Source organism: Astatotilapia calliptera, chromosome 12 (genome assembly GCF_964374335.1).
Source record: "Astatotilapia calliptera chromosome 12, fAstCal68.1, whole genome shotgun sequence".
NCBI lineage: Eukaryota > Metazoa > Chordata > Actinopteri > Cichliformes > Cichlidae > Astatotilapia > Astatotilapia calliptera.
Window position 1 is genome coordinate 39,529,403 of NC_137433.1, and position 21,040 is coordinate 39,550,442.

The following is a 21,040-nucleotide window of genomic DNA, read 5'->3' on the forward strand; positions in this document are numbered from 1 at the left end:
AATGTCGCCTACTCTGGCCCCAGGAAGACAATTGACTATGGTTCCAGTTTAATCGGTTTGATGGTTTTTGTTTCCTTTTCAAATGATGTTCAGTCACTGTGATCTAAGAGGTTTGACTCCACCAATGACCATTGATCCTTAAACCAGTTCAATCAATCTGTTTGATCAGCTCTGCTGGAAATCTCACATCACTTATATTCAAACCAACCTGTCTAAAACCATCTCAGGTTTGTCTAAATCATAGCACGCGATGAATCAAAAATCATTTTTCATTGAAATGAATTGAATCTGACCTTGAATACAAGGAATCATAAAGAATTATGAATGTGTGTTTATTCACTGAGACCTTTACATTAGAAAGAGCTGCACCGCCCCACATGCTGCTGAGGATGTTTACTTTACTTTCACTTTTTAAAGACACACACAGGTCCATAGCAAATAAAATATATACATGCATAATACATGAGGAAGAAAAGAAAATTTAAAAAAATCCCACAGTGTGACACAATAACATAAAGGCTAGGAGGCCAGTGGCTCCATAACTTGAATAAAACCAAACTGAAGTTAGTGCAGAGAGGTTTCTGGAGTCCTTTACCCCACACATACAACTGTGCCTCGGCGTGACAGGGAGCCACTCCAACACTAACAAACATTTGCACTGCTCCACCTCGGCAACTTGAGCATCAACCTCATTCCATCATTATACACACTGCAGTGAGTTTCTGCATGCTGCTTTCTCTGCAGCTCTTCCACAGATGAGCAGTGTACACTGGATTTGAAGAGTCCACACCTCCAAAAAAAACCCCCAGAATCCCTCGAAAATAGAAATTAAAGATCCAAACATGGAAAATAAAACTTTTTTCGACCTTTCACTGTCCCATGTTTGGTCCAAACGGTCAGTCTCAGAGCCCGTCTGATGCTTGTGGGGCTGCAGTCGGCACCAGTAGTGCCCTTAATTTGGGTCGAGGATCATCCAGTGTGTTGACGGACAGCCAATTGAGCAAAGGTGTTTCCTTTGTTTTCTCCTTTAGGAGATGAGACACTGGAGTGTCCTATGATGGAAAGGAGCTGATCATAACCCCACAGCTGAACTCTGAGCAGCTTTGAAACTTTGATCAGGTCAGCACATAGCCTGTGAGGGGCTGTGTGCTGACCTGCTGCTCTCTGGCAGGTAGCTCCATGCCCTCCTGGGTTTTAATTGCACCTTAGAACACACATGCATCAACACTACAATGAGCGGGCGGAGGGAGGTTTTGGAGTCTTCTCTCACCCCCGTTATCTGCGACCTGCTGGAGCGGGGGGGCTGGGAGGAGGAGTTGGCCGTCCGATTGGGGTCTGGAGTGTGGGGCCCCCCTGCTGCTGCGGAGTAAAGAAAAGAGAATTTGATCATTAACTTGATCATGTTTGTTAATTTAACATTAACAAACAATTAACAGCAGCCTTCTAAACGTGCTTTATACTGTAAGGTAAAGACCCTGTAATCATACAGAGGAACCCAAACAATCACATCTAAGCGAGCACTTGGAGACAGTGGGAAAGAAAAACTCCCTTTTAACAGGAACCTCTGCACCTGCCCCAGCCTTGCCGATGCTCCTCACCACATCTCTAACTCATTTCTGTTGGTCGTATCCTCAATCTCTGTTTTTCTGTCTCCACCCACCGCTCGGGTGGGGGTGAGAACGCAGCCTGACCGGTGAGCTGACAGCTTCTGGTCACTTCTGGCTCTGAAAGCCAGCATGTTGGCAAAAACTCTAAAGATTCAGAACTCTCAGAAGCCAGTGAGTGAAGTCTGGCTGGTTTCCAGTGACGGTCACTCGTTTCACTCTGATGATGGACACAGAGGTGACTACCCCCCTAGTTCTTCTTTGAAACAGCCTGTCTGCAGGTGTCCTGCTCCTGTCTGCAGACCCAGGAGGGCTCAGACCTCATTTACATGGGGTTACCACGCCCCCTGCAGGAGGACAACAGAGCACAGGTCAGCATGCAGCTGTCAGCTCAGACAGTGATGATGCATTACCCTAGCTGATCTCATGATATCAGTGATACGAGTAGAGCAGTCAGCTGGTGTCACGGCTCCAGCAGACCTCAGTGTGTTTGCTTCAGGATGCTGAGTGCTGTGTGTGGAGTAGAGCTCGAGCTGAATTCTGTTTCCCAGCACGCTCCTGCAGCCAGAGCTCCCCTGAGGCCTTCACCTCCTCCTGGGCCTCGTGCTCCTCAGGGTGAGCTCCATCTCCAGAGCTGCTGGTAGCCTTCATGTTTCTGCCAACATGTTGGTGTGTGTGGCTCAGAGCACAGGGGAGGTCTTTGGATAACAACAGAGACTCACCAGGAGTATTAGCACTGACCTGAGATCAAAACGTTAGCAGAAACCCTGCTCCTGAGCGTGCCCCTGTTATCATCATGAGTAGAGCACATGAGCAGAGGAGACCCTTCCCCTAAAGGAAGGGCCTCCTCCTGCAGGACTCTTCTGGGGAGGAGGAGCTCCTCTAACAGCCTGTGAGCAGCAGCAGCACTCAGATCTTTAACCCTCTCTGCTCCGTGAGCTCAGCAGTGACAGCCGCTGATATTTTTTTATTAAATGTTCTTTAAGGTGGAATTCAGTTTGAGTTTACTAACTTTATAAAGTTACACGGAGGTTTTATTCATGTGTTTATTTATGCATCTTGTACAGACTCAGAGCTGCAGGTCGCCGTCTCTTTAAAAAGCCCCTCCCCCTCAGGGGTTTCATCTCAGGGGTGGGGCTCACTGAGCTTTTCCTGGTCCCTGTTGGACAGAGGTGGACTGTGATTGGCTGGGAGGAAGATTTCCTGTGTTGATTCAAAGAGGAGGAGAGGAAGAGGAGTTTGTAACGGAGGAAACAGGAGCAGATATGGTTACTGTGAAGTGACAGAGACGAAGAGGAGAAGCAGGAGGAAGAGGAGGTCAGCAGCTCCCGTGGAGGACAGACCAGACTGATCAGAGAGCAGTAAGTACAACAACAACTCGTCCTTATACTCAGAACAGGGTATCTGTGATGTCCCATGATGCACTGCAGAGGAAACAAACCGGTGTTTCTGACTCACAGAAACATCTGTGGACAGAAGACAAAGATTTCACCACATCTGAATCCTTCAGAGCTCCCAGACTTCCTTGGATCAGAGGCATGACTGATGTTACTGTCGTCACCACACAGCGTCCTGTGAAGCTTCCTATCTAAGTCTGAGCCCAGGACTACACCTGGTGCTCAGTTTCAGCAGGTTTTACTCTGAGCTTCATTCACCTCAATGCTTCTGAAGCAAACACAGATGTATTGGGGGACACCTGCACTTCAGACGCTTTAACATGCAGAGGAATTGAGCTACCAACCTTCTCAATAGTAGACAGCCTGCTTTACCTCCACAGGAAACTCATACTTGGTATTAAATATGTGTGGAACAAACTGAAGACTGTCAGCTTCTTTTCTTCCCCCACATGAGGAAACTCTGAGGAGGGCGTGTCAGGCAGGACAGGGTGGGGAGGAGGAGGTGCGGGGTCGAAGCAGAGCTGCAGGGGAGTTAGCTCATCCTCCACAGGATGTCCTCCACAGAGCCGCGACAGCAGATCATATAAATATTATTGACCATTCGAGTTTGACTTTGTAAAACTAAAGCTAACGTGGATCCGTCTGTTTGATCAAACTTTATGTCCACGCTTCCTTTCTCTCTCTCTGGATAGCACAGAAGACTTGTTATTGACAGCTGTAGGTGATCATGTGGTCTCGGTTCTCCTAGACTGAACTTGGACACGGTGGATACAGTATTTTACTATCTCACTTGGAACACTGTGCAGTGGTCTAGGTCTTTCCTGGCAGCTTAGTCTCATGTGGGGCACCTCAGGGATCAATACTTGGACCTCTGCTTTTGTCCCTTGGCTTTGCTCTATCTTTAGAAGGCACAAAATTATTTTCCATTTATATACAGATGATGCAAAGGTTTATATGCACCTCAAAAAGAAAAATGACTATTCCAGGTGCAAAATAACTGTCTTGAGAAAGTGAAAGCTTGGTTGTCTCTTCATTATAAAACTTTTCACAAAAACAGAGGTTTGTTCTTTAGGGCCGGGTGTCACTGGTCGGTCCTTTCCTGTGGACCCTCTGGCACTGTACGGAAAGCTCGCTGTCACCAATTTGGGTTTTAGATGGACAGTGTTTAACCTCCTAAGACCCGAACTCTTCCACAGCATGCATTTTTAATTTCTCTTTGATATTTGGGCTGATTGGGATCTTTTTTTTTTTTACCTAATTTTTGTTTCTAAGAAAAACGAGAGCCACATATGAGGATATTCGTTTAAAATTTCGATAGAACAGTAGCAGCATAATGTCCTCGTCAGTGGATATCAGGCCCTTGTAGAGCAAAATTGAGTATTTTGGTCTAAATGACCCAAAATGTGATGTCCACGGTGTGGACGCAGGTCCTAGGAGGTTAAGGTTTGACAGTCAGGTGAGAGGAGCAGCTTTTTTCAGCTCGCCAAAATAAAACCCATGTTGTCAAAGGAGGTTTTTAGAACGGTACTCCATGCTTTTATTACAACTCGGCTGGATTATTGTAACTCGTTGTATTTTGATGTTAGTCCGTCATCCTTGTCACGTCTTCAGCTGGTATAAAATGCAGCCGCACGGCTTTTAACTGGTATGTGGAGAGGTGAGCATATTACTCCTGTTTTATCCTCAATACACTGGCTGTCTGTGCATTTTAGAGTTCATTTTAAAATTCTTTTAAAATTTGTTTTTAAACCCTTAAAAGTCTCCCCCACACCGCCTCTCTGAGCTGCTGCACCTGTACACCCCCTCTGAGTCTCTTAGATCAGCTGACCAGATGTTGTCGGACGTGCCGAGGACACATCGGAGGCTTTTGCAGTTGTGGCTCCCAAATTGTGGAATGCACTGACTACAGATTAGAAAGGCCTCCTCACTCCATGTTTTTAAATCTGGTCTGAAGACCCACCTGCACGCTTTGGCTTTTAACCCAGCACAGAAATGTTCATTTTATTTGGGTTTTATTGTTTTTCTGATGTCGGTGCTCTACAGTGTTAATGTTATTGTATTTTTATTTTTAGTGTTTATATTTTTTCTTATTCTATGTTCAGCACTTTGGTTAGTGATAGCTGTTTTTAAAGTGCTTTATAAATAAAGTCAGCTTGGCTAAAAGTTTTATTTTGAAGCAATTATTTTTTTAAGGTCAATATATTTGTCCTGGATCTTTTATTGTGAAAATTAGACATGGTCGTGATCAACAGTTTTTTATTTTGAAACTTTCACGTTTTAATACAGATTCAGTGATAATCAGAGTCAGGTGACATCACACACCTGTGTGTGTGTGTGTGTGTGTGTGTGTGTGTGTGTGTGTGTGTGTGTGTGTGTGGTGCAAATCAACATCCTGATTGGCTGCCATCTTTCCCTCTCAGGCCCATGTGACCACTGAGCTGTTGCAGGATGAGCAGGATGCAGAGTGAGCTTGAGGGTCGCCTTGACAACCTGCTGTCACGCATCGCCGCGGAGACACAGGAGATCAAAGAGCTGGAGCAGCAGCTGACCGACGGTGAGGAGAAATCAGACCAATGAGAGAGCGGCACTCTGACTGGAGCCCTCTGATTGGTATCCGGTTAATAAATGGACCCCGGATTCTCGTCCTCAGGTCAGATTCTGGCTAACGAGGCCCTGCAGAGGGAGCTGGAGGAGGTGATCTCTGGACTTCAGGAGTACCTGCGAGGACTCAGGGAGCAGGTACAAACACACCTGATGAACCGGGGAAACGCCGTGATTATTGTCTATCGCTGGCATCATCCTAGTAATGATAATGTTTGTGTTCGGGACTTTGGAGCGAGAGAGCTCCAGTCCGTAGGTGGCGCTCTCCACCTTGTCCAGAATGGGCGGGGCTCTGTTTTTCCTTTGGAAGGTTTGATGGAAGGGCTCGAGTTGCTGATGCAGCGCCACTTGTAGATTTTTTTACAGGATTGTATTGTAGTGAAATATCTTGCTGTGAGCATCACTTCACAGCACCACAAGCCACTTTACGGTACTCCAAAAAGTTGATTCTGTTTATCTTGAAGTAGCGTTTTCAGTGGGAGAAATCACCTGGATGAGTGACGAAACGTTACTCCCACTGAAAACGCTACATCCAGATGAACAGAATCAACTTTTAGTTACCTGGATACTGAGGATGCATCAAGACATTTTAACCCACTTTAGCAAGGACTGCCTAATGCTTGTACGTCAGCATGAGCAAACAGCGGATGGCGGATTACAGGAACCACCTGAGATTCAGCCTCAGATGCCGACAGAACAGGATTACTCCTAAAAGTCTGCAAATGAGCTCTTCAGTTAAAGGCTTCCGGGCTACAAAAATCCTCCAGAAGGCACAGCATCAGCTGCTTAATGAACAGGCGAGGCAAACAAATTTTACCATCAACGTGCTAAAATCTCAAGAGGAGCGTATCTGACCGAGACTGACAATGCTTCTAGATGAGAATACTCTTAACTTCTTTGACTCTTTGACTTCACTGAGAAGGTTCGTCTAGCACAGCACAAGAAGTCTAAGACCAGGCAACAAAGGAAGTTTGACTTGTTGTACGTCGGAAACCACCGCAAAATACGGAGAGTGTTCTCAGCGGCCAGAAGAGAGAAGGATGCGACACCGAGGATGTGGACAAGTGGGTGAAGAATTTGTCTGACAGACAGCTCACCCAAACAGAGAAAATCATCCTTGCTAAAGGGCTGAATTTTGCTGTCACACCGAGACAAATCCCGCCAGTGGAACCGATCACAGCCACAGAAACAACAATTTGAAACAACAATATTGCAGAAATGGAAGCAGACCAACTACGGACGAAAGTTTCGGCCTGTCTCAGCAATGCAAAGCCCCCAGCATCCAACATCACCATGGAGGAGAGCAAGGCACTCACATCACTTAGTGATGACAACAACATTATCATCTTTCCGGCAGACAAGGGTCGGTGCACAGTATTGCTAAACCAGAAAGACTATCATGAGAAGATTTTGTCACTACTCAGGGATGAAAATACTTATGAACCCCTGAAACGAGACCCAGGAAGTAGCTACAGGAAGAGGGTGATAGACTGTCTGAAGCAGTTAGAACAAGACAAGGCTATCGACCAGACATCATACCACAGGCTACACCCAGGGGAAGCTACACCAAGCCAGTATGGTTTACCGAAGATACACAAACAGGGTGCACCTTTAAGACCGACTGTCTGCATGATCAACTAGGTCACCTATAACATCTCCAAGCTTCTGGCTTCGATCCTCAACCCGTTGGTAGGCAGCTCTGAACACCACATCCAGAACACCCTGGATTTCGTTGAGAAGGTGAGAGATGTCATCATGGAGGCAGATGAAACCATGGTCTCGTACGACATTACATCTCTCTTCACCATCCCAGTCACGGAAGCGTTGGAGATAGTTCGTAAGAGATTACAGGATGACCCCAACTTCAGCAACAGGACCACTCTCAGCATCGACCAAGTGTGTTTGAACTGTGTCTTCATTCCACCTGTTTCACATACAAGGGTCAGTACTACCCACATAGCACACAGGTCTGGCACAGATCTGGTGTCAAGCCGGCACTGCTGGCTGACTTCTGGCATTGTAAGTGGTATGTCATCCAGATATGGGCCAGGCCTGGCATAGATGGCACTGTTTATGTGATGGCATGCCACATCTGGCCTGTTTGTGGTTTGGTTTATGTGGCCCAGGCCCATAGAAAACAGGTCTAGCCTGGATCCGGCATCAAGCTGGCACTTCTGACTGACTGGTGTTATGGCAGGGTGTATGTCAACCAGATGTGGGCCAGGTCTGGCAATGATGGCACTATTTATGTTCCTGTTTTTCTATTTTAGTTAGAAGATCCAAATGCCATGTTGCAATACTATACTTCTATGGTAGCCAACATTTCAAATGCAGGTTTGACTGGTTTGTGAGTGTAAACTTTATCCAAAACCTAGTGACGGTTTACTCATGTTTACCACTGAGTGGCTTTTGCTCTGGAGGTAGAGCAAGTCACCTACTGATCGGAAGATTAGTGGTTCAATCCCTGGCTCTTCCAGTGAAGAGTGTGAATGTGTATGAATGTAATTAGAAAGCATTCAGTTTAGAGAAAGTGTGTAAATGTGGCATGTTGTATAGAGCACTTTGAGTAATCTGGGAGAGTAGAAAAGTGCATATAAAAATCAGTCCATTCAGTTTCTGAACAGAGTTTCGTCATGTTACTTTTGCACTATTATGTTCGGGCACATGTTGTTATTACATGGCTTGATTAAGGTACACATTAGGCTGACATCTGGGGCCAGAGCTGAAACTGTTCTGGGCCAGCACAGGGCCAGCAGTGTGTCTGCAACTGGCCTGTGGCTGCAAACAACTTACACATCTGGTTTTCCAGAGGTGACCCACACATGGGCCAGCACGAGGCCAGTTGCAGACACACTGGTGGTCCTGTGCTGGCCCATGTGTGGGCCACCTCTGGCAAACCTGATCTGGGCCACCAAAGGGCTGTCATTCTTTGCGGTATGTGGGCCATGTGTAAGCACATTGTGTGGGCCAGATCCGGGCTATACCAATTTTGCTATGTGGGTACAGACAGAAACATGGGTGTGCCATGGGTTCCCCAGTATCACCCATTGTGGCCAATTTGTGCATGGAAGAAGTGGAAGATCTTAATGACCTTGTAGTACCATAACCTTGTAGTACCATATCACCCTATTAGAGCACTTTGCTCTCGCACTGCAGGGTTACTTGTTGTTCCTAGAGTATTTAAAAGTAGAATGGGAGACAGAGCCTTCAGTTTTCAGGCCCCTTTTTGGTGGAACCAGCTTCCAGTTTGGATTCAGGAGACAGACACTATCTCTACTTTCAAGATCAGGCTTCAAACTTTCCTTTTTGCTAAAGCATATAGTTAGGGCTGGACCAGGTGACCCTGAATCCTCCCTTAGTTATGCTGCAATAGACGTAGGCTGCCGGGGATTCCCATGATGCATTGAGCTTTTCCTTTCCAGTCACCTTTCTCACTCACTATGTGTTAATAGACCTCTCTGCACTGAATCATATCTGTTATTAACCTCTGTCTCTCTTCCACAGCATGTCTTCATCCTGTCTTCCTTCTCTCACCCCAACCAATCACAGCAGATGGCCCCGCCCCTCCCTGAGCCTGGTTTCTTCCTGTTAAAAGGGAGTTTTTCCTTCCGACTGTCGCCAAAGTGCTTGCTTATAGCGGGTCATATGATTGTTGGGTTTTTCTCTGTATCTATTATTTTAGGGTCTACTGTACAATATAAAGCGCCTTGAGGCGACTGTTGTTGTGATTTGGCGCTGCATAAATAAAATTGAATTGAATTGAAAACAGGGCTTTGCTATCCTACCCTGGAACACCACCAATTCATTGGTTCAGGTATGTGGATGACACCTGGGTGAAAATCAAATCTCAGGACGCACCACATTTCACAGATGACATTAACTCGGTGGACCGACACATCAAATTCACCAGGGAGGATATGAACAGTGGCAGGTTAGCCTTCTTAGACTGTGAGATTTCCATCAGTAATGGGGGACATCTAAAAGCTGACATGTAAACCTACACATACAGATCAGTATTTAAGGTTTGACTCTCATCATCCACCGGAGCACAAACTGGGTGTCATCAGAACGCTACAACACTGAGCGAACACCATCCCCACTGACACAGCAGCCAGGGAGGCAGAAGAACATCAAGAAGGCCCTGAGTAAATGTGGTTATCCCAGCTGGACTTTTGTCAAAGCTGGGAAGGCTCCTAAAGAAAGCTCCAGTAGATCCAGGAGAGAAGGACAACCGCTGTCCAGCCGAAAACCTGTAGTGATCCCGTACGTGTCAGGAGTATCGGAGCAACTGAGATGCATTTTTTCTAAACACCGGGTCTCTGTGGCTTTTAAACCCCAAAACACGCTGCGCCAAAAACTGGTCCAGGATCGGGTCCCCGACACAAACAGAGTAACATAGTGTACGCTGTTAAGTGCAGGAGGATTGGCAGGATTTATACATCGGGGAAACCAAACAACCTCTGGCTACAACACAGAAGAGCCGCCTCGTCAGGCCAGGACTCTGCAGTCTATTTACACCTACAGGCCAGTGGACACTCTTTCAGTGATGAGGATGTTCACATCCTGGACAGGGAGGAACGCTGGTTTGAGGGCGGAGTCTTTCCCTTTCATTTATGTGAAAGGCCCCCTCCTCTGAATCGAGGAGGGGGCCTAAGGGTACATCTGTCACCATCTTACAATGCTGTGATTGCAGCCATTCCCCAACTGTCTGTGAAAGGTACTCATGGCCATTGATCAGTGGTTGCTGATCAATGGTCATGAGAATTTGCATAATCATGATGAATGAACTGACCTCCCAGCCCATTGTTCCTTCAGTGGGTTTCAGTCATTATGCAAATGTCCTGTTTATAAGATTGAAAACTGCAGTCAGCTGAGACAGAAAAAGTCACCTGGATGATGACAAAACGTTTCTCCCACAAAACGCTACGTCCAGATGAACAGAATCAACTTTTGGATTTTATTTACTTACCTGGATGATTGAGAATGCATCAAAACACTTTACGGTACCTTCCACTTTGATTTGGGGTGTGAGGCGAGCAGCTGCCCCCTGGTAGCATCACCTGCAGCCATCACAACCTCCTGATGTCTGTCTGATGAGCGCCATCGAAGGATGGCATCCTGTCCTAACCAACCAATCAGCACACATTGGCAGAACGCTAATACAAAATGGTCCACTGCGTCCGTTCACAGAGGACAGTGTCAGAGCCCCCTGCTGTGCCGCCGATCCATATGCTTACTTAATGGTCGATGGCCCAGCTGCACCCACAGCACGCCCTCTGCTGGCTTATTCACCCAAGAGCTGCGATGAATAAAAGCATGCTCACGAGGAAGCGAGGCTGACGCCGTCACGTGGCTCACTGGTTTCTGAAGCCCTCAGGTTAACGTTTCCTCCAGTGCCATCTTGGTTGCAAACTAGCAGATGTGATGTGGAGGGGCGGATCTGACTAAAAAGACGAGTAACTAGAAGTCATTAGCCAATCAGCATGCAGATTGAAGTCACATGATCAAAATGTAAAGATTGAATTTGACTTTGTATCAAACTGTTGGCAGAGGTCAGAGTTCAGAAGGCTGGTTTCTCATACTTCTATAGAACAGGAAGTGTCGCCATCTGGTGGCCATCAGAGATAACGCAGGTTTTCCACCCTGGCTTCATTTTTACCTCCTGCGGTCATGAACATGTGCAGTCTAACTACTGATGAATCTGGTAAATGAAGAGTGTGTGTGTGTTTCAGGCTCATTGCTCTCAGCAGCAGGTACACACTCTGCAGGCTGAAAATCTGAGTCTGCAGCTCCACCTGGAGGAAGCTCAGAGGCACTGCACACAGCTGGAGGACTTGGCCAGGTCTCACACACAGGTGAGTGTGTTATTTTGCAGGTGTCACTGTTTAACACGCCCACCTGACTGCCTGAGGGTCTGTCTGTGTTTCACAGCATGTCTGTCCAGCAGGGGGAGCTGTTTGCACTCAGGATGGAGGTGCAGGCTCTCAGGGAGAGACAAGTGCAAAGCAACAGACACCAGGCACAGCTGGAGGTGGAGCTTCAGCAACTGAGGGAGGAGCTAAGCCAGAAGGTGCCGCTGGGACAGGTACGTGAATGTCTGCAGGTCACTCAGAGCAGAGCAGCAGGATTTCAGCCTAAACAGCCTCTGAGTCATGTGACCTGTGATCACGTCTTCATTAAATCAGCCCAGAGCTCAGGTGTGTTTCATACATGCTTTTACAGACAGGTGAGCCTGCACGCTTCATCAGGTAACCTCCCCAACAAGACCACAACATCAGCCTGAGTCTGACAATTGAACACAAACAAGCATACACTCACACACACACTCACACACACACAGTCTTGTCTTGTCTCCAGTCCTGCTCTGATGTAACTGGACGTGGGCTCGTATTGATCAGATATTGGTAATACTGATGATGCCCACACATCAGACACAGAGGTGAAGCAGGGCTCTCGTCTGTCTGCAGGAAGACGTCCACAGACTTCCGGCTCAGCTCTCAGGTCCAGCGGAGGAGCGGCAGGAAGATGAATCCCGGTCTGAGGCGAGCAGGTCGGTGTTTCTTCCTGTTTTGTCACCGTGGTCATGTGACCTGCTCACACCGCAGTGAGCTAACAGCATCATCCATGCCTCGCTGTGAGGACCGCTGCGACCTATTTCTACACAACGTTGTTTTCATCAGCATCAGCTTTACGAATACATTTGTACCTCAAAAAGTTTGATTACAATGGCTTTGTGGGGCTGCAGTCTGAGACTAGAGATGTGGACCCAAAACGATGCATCCCTGTGCTTGCTACAAACAGCCCGGCTTCAGGCAAGCTCGAGGCCCAGGCAGGATCCAGGCCTTGAGGCTGAAACCCGAAGTTGAGCAGAACAAAGAAGTGGACACAACCCCAGGAGCGCAGAAAGGCAAGAATTGGGGGAGATAAAGAAGAGAAGATGGAGGATGACGAGGTGTTGAAAGACTGTCAGCAGGCTGCAGACACACTGATGTCTTTATGCTGAACTCCTTAAAACTTAACCAAGTCGACGAGAATGGGATTTGAATCGACGACGATGGGCTTAGCAGTCCATCGCCTTAACCACTTGGCCACATCGTCCCTGCACAAGCGCGTCTCTGTGGAGGACAGCATGACTTCATGAAGACATAATGAGTCCATCTGCTGGATTGACCTCTCCAGCTGATCCTCGAGCATCAAACACGATGTCTGCAGTTCAGATTTGGACGTCAGCCTCACGTCACGTGTCTCAGACAGCGCTCTGAGCTGTTTCATACTCACAGTACGCTGAGCGTGTGCGCGATCAGGCTTCACACAGACGAGGTGGCCGAGTGGTTAAGGCGATGGACTGCTAATCCATTGTGCTCTGCACGCGTGGGTTCGAATCCCATCCTCGTCGGCTTGAGTGAGTTTTATGGAGTTCAGCATGGAGACATCAGCGTGTCTGCATCCTGCTGAGGAAAACAACGTTGTGCAGAAATAAGTCATAAAGAAAGGATGTCGGAGAAGGAAATAAAAAATTAAATCAAGTCAGAAATATAAAAATAAACTCTGGAATAAAAACAACAATAGAGTCTTCAGTCCTGATTTTTGTGTCTTTTGATCATCGCAGTGAGGCGTGGATGATGCTGTCAGCTCACCGCGACATGAGAGTGAGCGGGTCACATGACCACGGTGAGACAGGAGGAAGAAAGGGGCGTGGTTAACAGCAACTCATTCAACTTTGGGGGATTTTTCTTACCTGGATGATCGACGATGCATCCAGAAATAGTAATAAATCATAAATAATTCTCTAATGACATTTAAGAAGCCACGTAGTTAACTATAAAGTGAATAAATGATGTCTAAATAAAACTACAAAAAGAGTTCATATAAATACAAACTTCCATGTGTTGTGATTGTGAAATAAAAGCTGGAATAAATCTAAAGATGTGAGCGTGTTTTCATTCTCAGCTCACAGTTCTGATCCAAATCCAGCCCACCTCGGCTGTTCGTGTGCTTTTCATATGAATTCCTCTAGCTGACCTCTGACTTCTCGTCCCGTCAGGCCGAACCTCACACTGTCCAGATGCTGGCATCAGCGCTCTGGGACCATCCAGCAGACCAGGACCACCATGGCTCACAAGCACAGCCAGGAACACATGAGCAGACCACAGGCCCGGCTGGAAGCCCGGCTGGACCGGGACCAGGTGGAGCCCTTTGAGGAGCCAGAGGAGGAGGTGCAGAGGAGTCAGAGCAGGCACAGACTCCTGCAGAACAGTCTGGTGGGTATCACAAAAACAGCTCCTTCCAACATCAAGACATCAGCTGACGACTCTCACGTTTATTGTTTTGGCGGGGGGGGGGGGGCATGGATGTTTGTGTCTGTGTGTGCCTGTATGTCTGTGTCTATATGTCAGGTTGGGTATCAGACGCCACCTCTCTGGGGACATCTCAGGCCCTCCAAGGTTTGGAGGCCTATCTCCCCCCACCACCACTTCCCCTGCCAGTGGCGGACCCCCTCAGACATCGGTGCGTTGGTGGTTCTTTGTATCTGGGGATGGGCGTCACACACCGGCTCACTCCTTGGCGGCCGCTTATCGGGGCCTGGAGTCTGGGGCTCGGTCACTCAGGCACGGCTGGCTGCCGGCGGAGCTCACGGGCGCGTCACTGCAACTCCCCCTGGCTTCTGCTCCGCGGCTGCTGAGTGAGCCCTCATCTGGGACTCTCCTCAGCTCTTACTGGGACAGTGGCGCGGCTGCCCCTCTGTTGGTCTTCCTTGGTCTCTTGTGTTCTGGGGGCCTCTGGATGTCTGGAGTTTTGATCTCCTCCACGACACTGCAGAGCTGCAAGAGTGCGAGTTTCCTGTGATCTTCTGCAGCTGCAGCACAAACTTCATCACTGTTTCAACAACAAGGCTGCAGCGTGAAATATAAGACATGTAGAGTCCATCTATCACCCACCGGCTCGCTCATGCTGAGAGAGAGCACTGCAACATCTGTGCTAACAGCCCGCAGGCTCAGCACTCGGTCAGCAGCCCATCTCAGCCCGCCTTGCGGCATGGAGGAGGTGGCTGAGAGCTGAAGCCAATGAACCGCCAGTCCTTTGTGCTCTGCACACGTGGGTTTGACTCCCATCCTTGTCAGGGTGGTTCAGAGTTACGAGCTTCAGGATGTCCTGACTCCCGAGTGATGCTGGCTTTGTTAGAGCAGACAACAGTTAGCTTGCAGTTGTCTGATCTGTTTCCTCCTTGAACGTCTTGACGCAGAGTTTTTATTTATGGCGTCCTTCGTCATAACCAGGTTATTTTTTTCATTTCTGCAGATGATGAAAGACTTTTATTTTGAAATCCACCTTTGTCTGTAAATGAGTTTCCACTCGGTCTGTTTGAGGTCATCATCAGGATGATCTTTGGATGAGCTTTATTTAAACTGCTGCAGGTGAACAAACACATGACCCTAAAACAAAATTGCGTCAGACGATCTCTAATCTCATTCTGACACTTCCTGTTCTGTGCCCCAGCTGCGCTCACAGAGCGACGCCCACCAGAGGAGCCTCGGCCACCTGAACAGGAAGTTACGGCAGCTCAGCAGGTCCACGCACAACATCGACCAGCTGACTGTGGAACAGCTGAAATTCACCATCGAACTGCTGAGAGCGCTGAACCAGCTGCTGCACACACAGGTGCGCGCACACATACACACACACTTTTATATGTGATGCAACTAACAAACCTCCAGGGGGTGCTGTTTTTACACGACAGTCTGGCTGTCGTCAGGTTTTCTCACCTTCTGTTTGGTTTTGTTTCATCTTTTGAGGTTTTTACGCCGTTTTTAGACTCTGAGATTTTCCGTGAATACCTTTAATCGCTTAGAAGGAGGCCTGCTGTGTTTGACTTCCTCTCAGGAATCTGTGGACGGAGACGCTCACTGGGACCAAGACCTGCGATCCCCCAAGGCCGAGCCATCTGAGGCTCGCAGGCTAAAGCTGGACCGGGTGAGAAGCAGGACTGGAACCAGGACTGGGACCGGTGCTGAGGATGGGGGACGGTGGTTTGTGCATGCTGCACTCAGTGTGAGTCTTCCTACACAGTGCTACTCATCACATCACAGATCACTGTGAACTAAACAAAGAGCTCTGCGGGGAAGACGACAGTAAGGACATGTGAGGTGGTGATAGGCGTGCAGTGTAGACCGCTTCCTGTCTGATTCGCTGTCAGTGCTGAAACGTTTGAGCTGGTGTGCAATCAGAAGGTTACATATGGGTGACAGCTTGTGCTGAAGTGCACTGTCGCCCTCTTTAGGTTGGAGGGTGTAAATGAATCCACAGAATCGCTTCAGTCTGATGACGTGTTTGAAATCATCAAAATAAATTTAAATGTAGCTCAGCTGCTTCAAACCTCACGCCGGTCTGATACTGAACTGATAACAGTGTGTGTGTGCGTCTGCAGGGAGGCAGGTGTGTGTGTGACCACAGTGAAGCAGAGAAGAAGAGGCTACAACTGGAAACCAGAGAGCTGCGACACACACTGAGACAGCACAGGTAACACACACAGACATGGATACACACTGCTCTGGGATCAGGGTTTAGGATCAACGCTGAGAGGAGCTGAAGCCCCGACAGCAGAAAGGACGATCCAGCAGATGGACTCATTATGTCTACATGAAGTCCTGCTGTGTCCTCCACAGGGACACGCTCATGCAGGGACGAGGTGGCCGAGTGGTTAAGGCGATGGCCTGCTAATCGTGGGTTTGAATCTTATCCTCATCGGCTTGGTGGAGTTTTAAAAAGTTCAAAGTGTTGGGCTCAGAAATGAATCCTGGACCTCAGGAAGATGTCAGTGATGAAACAGTTAAAGATGTGAACATCAAAATTATTAACGAATAAATACAGAGAAATCAGGATGTTCACCTCTGCTGAGGCTTCTGATTTTTACAGGCTGTTACCAAAACTCATTCAGGTTATTTGATGTGTGCATGTGCGTGTGCGTGTGCGTGTGCCTGTGTGCGTGTGCAGGAGTGTCATGAAGCTGTGTGATGAGGTGGAGTGTGTGGAGAAAACTCTGCTGAAGAGACGAGCGGAGCTGCGAGAGGCCGACAGGAAACTGCTGGAGGCTCAGAGCTGCATACACACCAGCAGAGTCCAGGTATACACACACACACACACACACACGCACACACACACACACACACATGGTGGTGTGTTATACTCTGGCGAACCCACAATATTACAGAAAAGCTCAACAATCACACGATTCTCTGTGAGCAGCACTTGGTGACTGTGGGGAGGACGAACTCCTTTTAACAGGAGGAAACGTCCAGCAGATCCAGGCTCAGCGTCTCGTCACCCTGAGACTGAATCTTTTTAGATCAGTTTTATTGACAAAACTATTCATTAATAATTTTATGGTCAATCACCAAAACGACTAAAAAGAGAGAAAAACATGAGCTTGGATCAGTTTCTTTAATAACTGATGACGCGCTCGCCGCTCTAACCTCGACCCTTCCCGCTCCGTCCTTGTGTGTCCTCCAGGCCAGCGAAGCTCAGCGAGACGCCGCTGCGCTGCGGCTCAGAGGGGAGGACAAACAGCGTGCCAGGTAAAGTTTCCTGGCTCCAACCATGACCTCAAAGATCAGGGTGGATATTTTAATCATCGCCACCATCTTCATCACACAGGGAGTTGCAGGAAGAGGTGGAGCAGCTGAGGAGGATGAGGGAGGAGGAAGAGCAGATGCTCAGGCAAGTGGAGGAGGAGCTGAGGAGCAGAGAGGAGGAGCTCCAACAGCTCGACAGGGAAATACAAACAGCCAGAGACATGTAAGGAGGCTTTTACTGTGAAGAGGTGGCTGTTGTATTTTGTCAGGTGTCTCCATATAAACTTCAGCTGTGTGTGTGTGTGTGTGTGTGTGTGTGTGTGTGTGTGTGTGTGTGTGTGTGTGTGTGTGTGTGTGTGTGTGCAGACTCGCTGACCTGCTGTCTGACTGTGTGGAGGCTCAGGGGCATCTGGACTCTCTCAGCACTCAGGTGAGGTCACACCTTGCCAAGCTGACGCAGAAAGTGGAGTCCCGCAGGAGAGAGGCCGAGTCGTGTCTCCGAGAGAAAAGCCGACAGCAAACAGAGCTGCAGGTCAGGGAGCACCATAGTGTGCTGATGTGTGAGGAGGAAGAGGAGCTGATACCTCACTCTGAGTCAGCTGACCCTGAACAGGTCAGACGATGGGTGGATGCTCATGATGGTCTATGGTTTATGTGCAGGAGGTGCAGGAGGAGCTAAACAGGAGGAGGGAAGAGAGGAGGAGCCTGCAAGAGCAATGTAAACACCTGGAGGCCAGGCGGAAGCACGCTGACAGGTACGACCCATCTGAGTGCTCGGAGACATGTGATTGGTAGAAACACGTTAAACCGTGTGTGTGTGTGTGTGTGCCAGGTGTCTGTCGGCGGTGCAGGTGGAGCTCGCTAAACAGAAGGAGAAACACAGCCACAACCAACTCCCTCAACAGGAAGTGATGAGGGAAACAACAGCCAATCAACACCACCTAAACAGTATGAGCTCATCCTGTCAACCTATCTCTAATGATCGGCTATGTACCACAGGCCTTCAAGCTGGCTGTAGTTAAACCTTTACTCAAAAAGCATCTCTAGACCCAGCAGTCTTAGCTAATTATAGGCCAATCTCCAACCTTCCTTTATATCAAACATCCTTGAAAGAGTAGTTGTCAAACAGCTAACAGATCATCTGCAGAGGCTTATTTGAAGAGTTTCAGTCAGGTTTCAGAGCTCAGCACAGAAACAGCTTTAGTGAAGGTTACAAATGATCTTCTTATGGCCTCTGACAGTGGACTCATCTCTGTGCTTGTCCTGCTAGACCTCAGTGCAGCGTTCGATACTGTCGACCATAATATCCTATTAGAGCGATTAGAACATGCTGTAGGTATTACAGGTACTGCGCTGCAGTGGTTTGTATCATATCTATCTAATAGACTCCAGTTTGTGCATGTAAATGGAGAGTCCTCTTCACACACTGAGGTTAATTATGGAGTTCCACAGGGTTCAGTGCTAGGACCAATTCTGTTTACATTATACATGCTTCCCTTAGGCAGCATCATTAGAAGACATAGCATACATTTACACTGCTATGCAGATGACACCCAGCTCTATCTGTCCATGAAGCCAGATAACACACACCAATGAGTTAAACTGCAGGAATGTCTTAAAGACATAAAGACCTGGATGGCCGCTAACTTTCTGCTTCTTAATTCAGATAAAACTTTGCAGATGGCTGCCGTCGCTCGCTGTCCTCCTCAACTCTGCGTTTTTCTTATGCTAGTTATGTTATTTCTTAGTTTATTTTCAACCTGTGATGCTTTTATCACCTACAGCAGACAAACCCTCCTGGACATTCGACAAAACTCGCAATCCGGACCTTCACAAACCAACTTTTTTGTGAATGGTGGTGACTCACCTTGGCTACCTGGGAAGAAGAAACACTGGAAAAAGGGGAAAAAGAGCCGGGATTCTGGTCAGGCTGAGGAAAAGACAACATTGCACCCTGCTTCCCAGCATTCTTCTAGCTAAGGTCCAGTCCTTGGAAAACAAACTGGATGAACTAAGGGCCAGGATAACTTTCCAAAGGGACAGTAAGTACTACAACGTCTGAGGAGCTCTCCATTCACCACCAGGACAGAACAAAGGACTCGGGTAAATGTAGGGGAGGTGGTGTGTGCGTAATGACCAACAAACGATGGTGCACTGATGTACAGATAGTTTCGTCGCGGTGCTCTCCTGATTTTGAACACCTTATGATCAGATGCAGACCCTTTTATCTGCCCAGGGAGTTTACAGCAGTATTCTGTACCTCTGTTTACATTCCCCCCCCCCACGCTGAAACCACACGGGCACTAGACGAACTGTTTGACATTATCGACTGGCAGGAAACGTTACACCCGGAGGCTGCTTTTATCGTGGCTGGTGACTTTAATAAAGCCAACATGAAGAAAGTTCTGCTGAAGTTTTACCAGCACGTAAACTTTCCAACGTGTGGTGATAACATCTTAGACCACGTTTACGCTCCATACGCACATGCCTGCAAAGCCCTTCCCCGGCCGGCCTTCGGCAAATCAGATCACTCCTCAGTTCTGCTGTTGCCAGCCTATAGGCAGAAGCTGAAAAGCGACCAGCCCACAGTGTTGGGTAAGTTACTTTAAAATAGTAACTTAGTTACATTACTAGTTACTTCTCTCAAAAGTAACTCAGTTACTTCAAGTTACTCGTTACTTTCAAAGTAACTAGTTACTAGGGAAAGTAACTTTGGTTTTACTCAGAATTCTCTTGTTAATGTGTTTCTTCCATAACTTTGCAGCCTTCTAGCTTGCTTACTTGCCACAGTGCACTGTGCCACCTACCAATAGAAAGGAAAAGATAATGTGCATATTTCCACGAGAGAAATCCCACGCCTGGACCGTCATTGACTGCTGCCATGATTCTAGCCTACGTCACAGAGTCATCTGCGCCTTTTACATCCAACACAAAAACTGCAGTCGTGGTGCTTTCGATTGTACTCAGAACTCAGAAATTCTGCCTTCTGAATAGGAAGATGTAGGTAACACCAGACTGCAGATGAGCTGCATACAGGGCTGGACTGGGACAAAAAAAAATTGGCCTGGGCGTTTTGACTAGAGACCGGCCCACCATTATAGGAAAAATCCTAAAGCCTTTGAATGAAAACAAACACTGTTGTGACAGTGATGTGCACTGTTCTGATGGTATATATGCATCAATCTATCAATCGTTTGTTGTAAGATTCAGATAATTATTTTTTAAAAGCGAGACATTTGAAATGAGAATAAGAAAGAAAAGTATTTCTTTGTGCCCCCCTCTCCCTGTTAATGCCCTACCTGGCCCCCTGGCAACACTTTGCTAGATCCGCCCCTGCACAGTTACCAGCTGTCAGCTACCTAAAAAAGGATCCTGGTGTTATTTGTCTCTCAGAAACAGTTCATAACTTCCCTTCAACTCATTCATGTCACCTAAAAGGTAAACCTGTTTCTCCATCACCTGTTCAGCTCTGATGATTCAGTAAGGACATGTCCCGGTTTCATCTTCATGTTTCCCTCTCACCAGATAACCAAACCATATCACACTGAAAAAAAGGCTATGTTGGATTTACTTGATTCAATAGTGGACACTGGTTGCACACAAATGTTTTGCTTTGGCAGAAACTTAAACAACTGAGTTAAATCAACACAACTTTTTCATATTCAGTAAACCTGTGCATTTTGTGTTCGTAAAACGCGATTGAAACATGTTCAGATGAAGTAAGTTGAGCTCTTGGAATATTTTAATCCTTCACAATTTTGTCATTTTATTTCAACACTATTCAATAACTTTTACCCCAATACTACTTGGTCACTTAAATACTACATGCTGTCTTCATATTACATAATGTTCAACAAAGTCTAGATCC

At 47.4% G+C, this 21,040-nt stretch overlaps 1 protein-coding gene, 1 long non-coding RNA gene, 1 other non-coding gene and 1 pseudogene across 3 annotated transcripts; 3 read left to right on the plus strand and 1 right to left on the minus strand.

The window, feature by feature from the left end:
• Positions 1-313: 313 nt before the first annotated feature.
• Positions 314-2,478, minus strand: LOC145432261 (uncharacterized). Its single transcript, XR_013912542.1, has 2 exons — positions 2,346-2,478; positions 314-1,359 (listed from the first exon to the last, which is right to left on the minus strand). It is a non-coding gene; the product is annotated as an uncharacterized LOC145432261 (long non-coding RNA).
• A 300-nt stretch (positions 2,479-2,778) lies between these two features.
• On the plus strand, positions 2,779-19,159 carry LOC113033754 (uncharacterized). The gene is made up of 16 exons (XM_080308974.1): positions 2,779-2,965; positions 5,422-5,555; positions 5,652-5,740; positions 11,335-11,687; positions 12,070-12,152; positions 13,647-13,863; positions 15,101-15,262; positions 15,485-15,652; positions 16,029-16,120; positions 16,595-16,724; positions 17,111-17,175; positions 17,255-17,395; positions 17,539-17,704; positions 17,833-17,927; positions 18,005-18,120; positions 18,957-19,159. Exons 4-16 carry the CDS (start codon positions 11,535-11,537, stop codon positions 19,022-19,024), a joined length of 1,656 nt encoding a protein of 551 aa, XP_080165100.1. The 5' UTR covers positions 2,779-2,965; positions 5,422-5,555; positions 5,652-5,740; positions 11,335-11,534; the 3' UTR covers positions 19,025-19,159.
• Positions 5,450-10,460, plus strand: LOC145432108 (uncharacterized; annotated as a pseudogene).
• trnas-gcu (transfer RNA serine (anticodon GCU)) lies at positions 12,917-12,998 on the plus strand. The gene has a single exon. It is a non-coding gene; the product is annotated as a tRNA-Ser (tRNA).
• Positions 19,160-21,040: the final 1,881 nt, after the last annotated feature.